At 44.5% G+C, this 5,674-nt stretch overlaps 1 protein-coding gene across 2 annotated transcripts in view; it reads left to right on the top strand.

Annotated features, from left to right (window-relative positions):
- The window catches only part of Nup42 (nucleoporin 42), an 18,723-nt gene extending 13,887 nt beyond the window's left edge, over positions 1–4,836 (top strand). The window contains exons 6-7 of one of the 2 annotated variants that reach the window (XM_021162796.1): positions 1,894–1,978; positions 2,719–4,836. In XM_021162796.1, coding sequence (XP_021018455.1) covers positions 1,894–1,978; positions 2,719–3,287 — 654 coding nt within the window. In that variant the 3' untranslated portion in view covers positions 3,288–4,836. The remainder of the gene's footprint in view (positions 1–1,893; positions 1,979–2,718) is intronic. The other variant, XM_021162797.2, reaches the window with a different exon arrangement.
- Positions 4,837–5,674: the final 838 nt, after the last annotated feature.

Consider the following 5,674-nt stretch of genomic DNA (forward strand, 5'->3'; position numbering starts at 1 on the left):
AGACAGGGTTTCTCTGTGTAGCCCTGGCTGTCCTGGAACTCACTCTGTAGACCAGGCTGGCCTCAAACTCAGAAATCCGCCTGCCTCTGCCTCCTGAGTACTGGGATTAAAGGCCAGTTGTGCTTTTTAAAACCAGTTTTCAGTTAGCCATGGTAGACTCCTTTAGTTCTTGTACTAGGGAGACAGAGATAGACAGATCTCTCTGAATTTGCAACAACTGATCTACATACTGGAGTCCAAGACAGCCAAGGAATGCTTAGACCTTGTTTCTAAATAAATAAATAAATAAAATGTAAAACTTTAACATAAGGTTTTGAACTGGGGTAGGACTAGTTTTGAAAGTTGGAAACTATTACAAATCCAAGGACTTAAAGATGTGCTTATTCCACCTTGCAGCTGTAGAACTCCCTTGGCCGCACCATTGCTGAGAGCTGGGAGCACAGTAATGCCTAAGTCTAAGGAACTGTAGACCTTCCCTCTGGGATGAATGCTTCCAGGTCATTGTGAATGTTGTAAGGTCCCTGGAGCAACCCGTTCTCAGTGGCTTAGCATGTCATCATTGTTACTCTTTTATCATGAGCATAGATGTACTTACATTTGTTTATCCATTTACCTATTGGTGACTATTACTCCAGTAAAAAGAAGCAAGGAAAAAAGAAACAAACACAACAAAACAAAAACCCTGTATAATTCTGTCGTTATGAAACTACGGAAGGGACACCACCTGTCTGTAGTGGTGAGCTAATGAGCAATTGTGTGGGACCAGAAGTGGAGAAAGGGCTATCTGCCCAGGAAGGTTATAGGAAGCTCTTAAGGGTGGTGATTATAAGTGTATTAGGAGTCACTGAAATATGTCAAAACACATCATCTCTGCTCAACCTGAGGGTGATAACACACCCTCACAGGGGTCACATATGAGACATCTATATGTCAGATATTTATGTTACAGTTATGTAACAGTAGCAAAATTACAGTTTTGAAGTAGCAACTAAAATAATTTTATGTTGGGGAGGTCACTGCAACATGAGGAAATTGTATTAAAGTGTCACAGCATTAGGAAGGTTGAGAACTAGCTCTATGTGAACTAGATAAAATTGTCTAAGATACTTCTAGGAAAGAAAGCTCAGCTTCAAGGGTTTCAAGCTTGGTGCAGTGGTATGCAACTTTAATCACAGCACTTAGGTAGAGGAGAGGTGGATATCTGTGAGCTCAAGATAGCCTAGTCTATAGAGAAAAAAAGAAGAAGAAAGACAAAGTCTTGGAGGGAAGGAGTCGGGATTGGTGGAAGGTTCCTTGAAAGGGAACCTTCATCAGTCAGCAGAGTAGGTCAGTCCAGTGGGTTTTAGTAGGAAGCGTTTTATAGCACTGTGACTGCAAGTTGAGTTGAAGCATTGAGGAGGTAGCCTGGGCATACGCTGACAATCTTTTCACCTGTACCTGGAGTGACTAACAAATTCGGGTGTAACTTTATAAACACTGACATGTGTGGTTTTCTAGAATGCAATTTTATTTATTCTTGAAGGTTTTTTATATGGATACAATGTATCTTGATTAAAAAATGTTTTTCTGATTATAATATGTTGTTTTTAACAAGTTGAATTCTAACTATTTTAATTTACCAAATTGAATTTAACAACTTGAACTTTAACAAGTGTAAATTAAAGTTGTCCCCAGCCAGAGATAACTGTTATTCATTTCTAGTGCAGTTTTATATCAATGTGCATATTAGTTGATTTTATAGTTTGTGGAGTATTATATCCTTCCCTTTTCTTGATTATGGACATTTTATATATTAAAAGTGCATATTTAAATAATACATTTTAAAAATGTACTGTATAACAACAGTCTATGATAACTACTCATGAAGTGTTGTATTTGTGTTGGTTTTTTCAGCTCTCTGATGTAAAAGATGGGATCAGTCAAGCAGTGCCTGCGTTTGGATTTGGAAGTAACCAAGCAGGGTCGTTTGGGTCACCAGGTAAGAGAGTGTGGCTCAGAAAAGTGGGATGCTATAGATTGCAACTTTAGAAAGCCTGAATCACCATTTTAAATAATTCTCACAAATTTTTCCATAATGAAGCCTTGAAGAACTTAGCTCCACAAATGCTTTGGGAAGGCAGGGAGTAAGGGGGAGTGCTGGGGCTCAGCTTATAGAAGTACTTTTGTCTCTGAGACAGGCTATTACTGTGTAGCCCTGGCCTGGAACTCACTTTGTGAACCAGGACTTTTGATCCTTCTGCCTCTGCCCCTGCAATGGGAGTACAGATGGAAACCACCATGCCCAGCTCTAGAAGGACATTTTAGGAATGTCTCTCAGCCTCATAGGAAACTGGGCGTGATGATTTTATATATATATATATATATATATATATAATTTAATTCTAGCCTGCAGAGGCTGCAAACTTCTAAGGCAAGCTTGGCCTTCATAGCCAGGCTCTCAGGAATTTGATAGGAGCACACCAGTGTGGCAGAAGTGTCTTTGAGACCTTTGTCAGCACACAGCAGTCACAAGGCTGCTCTGCTGAAAAGCATGGCAAGCCGAAGTGCACACCCACTCTGACTCTCATGGGCACATGAGTCATGACAGGGCAGTGGGGCTTAGAGGGTCAGTTTAACTTTGTTTTCATGTGTCCCTAAACTCTTCAATATCTACACATGTCTGAAATAAAAGAAGGGAGTGGCACAGCCATATTTTCTGACTGTAACCTATGTTTGTAGGTTTCCCAGTGAATAACAGCAGCAGCAGTACTGTTCAGAACTTTAGTTTTAAAACAAGTCCTGGACTTGCCACTCCTCCTTCTGGAAGCACTTCAGTATTTGGAAGTCACCCAGCCTTTGGGGCTGGGCCCTCTGCTGGCTCCTCCATCTCTTCCTCCACTCCAGCCTTTGGACTTGGGAAACCTGAAGCTACATCTGCTGCGTCATTTTCGTTCAAGAGCCCTGAAGCTTCCAGTTTTGCATCACCTGGGTTTTCAGGATTTCCAGCCTCCATGGCAGCGAGTCCCTTTGGCTCTACAACAGCCCCTCCCTTGAGAAGTGGCAGTTCTGTGGCTGGTTTTGGCAGTCCTAGTCCACATTCTCAGGCTGTATTTGCTAAACCTTCCTCTGACGTGTTTGGAGGTAGCGGCATATCTACCTCTGTCCTAGCCTCCGGTGCCACTGATAACGCACTGTTCACGCCCAGGGATCAGCTGATGAAGGAAGAACTGGAGCAGTTTCAATCCCAGAGATTTACCCTGGGAAAAATCCCACTGAAGCCACCACCTGTCGAGCTTCTGACTGTATAAAGGTCAGGTTTAAATATAGAAAGAATGCCTTAGCCAGGCATGTCCTGCATGCCTATAGTCCGGGAAGCTGAGCAGCAGAACACCACACATTCAGGCCAGTGTGGACAGCACAGAGTGAACAAGAGACCTGCAAGAGAAAGCTCTGAATGGTTTTGAAAGCCCTGTTTTTATAGTGCTGCAGATCACGCTAGGCTCGCCCAGGCCAGGCGGATTCTACCTGACCCATACTCCATCTCTAACTATGACTTCTGATATTGGCTTGAATGAGTTTATATATATATAGCTTTCAGTAATTTGAGGGATTTTAAAGTTTAACTTTTCTAAACACCTAGCTAAATAAAGGATAGCCAAAATGTCAATAAGCAAGGGACTCTTTGTGCTGTAATTACGAGTGGAACTAAACAGTACAGTGTACTGAATAAAAGTCATTTTCTCATTCTACTCCAGTTCACTTTCTGTCCCTTTAAATAGGGATGTGAACAGTGGTTTCTGGAGATCAAACCCAGGTACAGTGTCTCCTGCATGACAGGAACTACGTCCCCCAACTCTGACTTGTGCCTGCATGTGTGTCTGTGCACCACGTACATGCCTGGTTCCTTTAGAGGTCAGATTCCCTGCAGCTGAGGTTACAGATTGTTGTGAGGCACCATATGAAGGTGCTAGGAATTGAACTCTAGTCCTCTGAAGCAGCAGTCCTCCTAACCTCTGAGCCATCTACCTCTCCAGTCCCAAGCCCTGACCTTTTACATGGGAGAAAATCAAACATGGAAGGTGTCGAAGGGGCCACTGAGTAGGTGGAGCAGTAGCTGCAGAGATATGCAAATGTGAGGACCCGAGCTGATGCCCAGCGCTTAGGCATGGGAGTGGGTGAATCTGTCTCCCCAGCACTCAAGAGGCAGAGACAGATAGATGCCCAGAACTTGCTGACCAGCTATTTCCAGAAACCCTGTCAAAAGGATGGAGAAATGATAGGGGCAGACACCCAACACCAGCCTTTGGCCATCACACATAGCTGCGCACAAACACACATGCATATAGTAGACCAAAAAACTAAAGCAAATGGCTTACCTAGTGAAGGACGGGCACTCCAGATGTTCATGAACAATGCAGAGCATTCTGTCCCCCGGGATCCATATTCTGATCCTTTTAAACAGTGTGATTCCCATCTAACATCAGAGGCGTTTCTCTATGGAGTCCAGCAAATACAGATCAACTACACAATGATAGGCGGACCAATACATGCGTGTCATTAACAAAGAATCTTCCATCACGCGGCCTTTCATGTGCTTGCTTTAGCAGAGCATCCTCTCTCCTGTGTCTGCTTCAGCGAAACATGCTGTCACGAGTCTGCCTTAGGCTTTCACACATGTGTCCACTTTAACAAAACGTTCCTTCATGTTTGCCCCAGCAAAACATCATCCAAACAATTTTCCAAAGAACCCTTAAATTTCCACTTCATTATTTAATCTGGAGTCCACCCTGAGAAGTGGGTATGGTACGGTATGCATCCACTTTCCACAATGAACATCCAATAAACAATATGGATAAACATGAACTGTCTCTGTCATCTACCACCACCACGGGGAGCATGCAGGTCTTTGCTACAGAGCCGCTGCAGCTAAATCTCAGGTAGAAGGCCTCCACCGAGCTAAGGACAATCACCCCTGAAACAAGCTGGCACTTCCCTTCCTCCCCAGGCTCTGTCCTAGATGCTGTCTCCAGCCTGTGCAAACACACACACACACTCCTCCGTTCCCAGCTCTTCTGTGACTCCCAAGAGTCCAAGAACCCCGCTGCCCCAGCCTTGTCACAGTCCCGGGGACCGCCGAGCCAGCTCCAGCTTTCCCACATTTCAGACTCTGCTTTCTCACCCCCAGAGCAGTACCTAGGTGCTTCCCTGAAGCCCAGCACACTGCATGGAAAAAGAGTCAAGCACTTCCCATGTCTTATCTCCCCTGTGGCTGTACCTTGAGGCAGGGTGGATGCAGACCCACATTAAGTCATAGCTAAGGACACCCCCGTTGATTCTTGGGTGCCTCCCCTATCCCAGGTCTCTGTCTCTTCCTGGAGATGCCCCCTGCCTCCTTATCCTCAGATTTGGGGAGGGGCAGGAGGATGGTTGGATGGCCATGAGAATTAATGGATATCTACACCATACCTCTTTTTTTTTGTTGTTTTTGGTTTTTTTGTTTTTGTTTTTCGAGACAGGGTTTCTCTGTTGTAGCCCTGGCTGTCCTGGAACTCACTTTGTAGACCAGGCTGGCCTTAAACTCAGAAATCCGCCTGCCTCTGCCTCCCGAGTGCTGGGATTAAAGGCGTGCGCCACCACGCCCAGCTTTACACCATACCTCTTAATCCTAATCTTCAAACAATTTCACTAACTAGGA

Source organism: Mus caroli, chromosome 5 (assembly GCF_900094665.2).
Source record: "Mus caroli chromosome 5, CAROLI_EIJ_v1.1, whole genome shotgun sequence".
NCBI classification, from domain to species: Eukaryota; Metazoa; Chordata; class Mammalia; order Rodentia; family Muridae; genus Mus; species Mus caroli.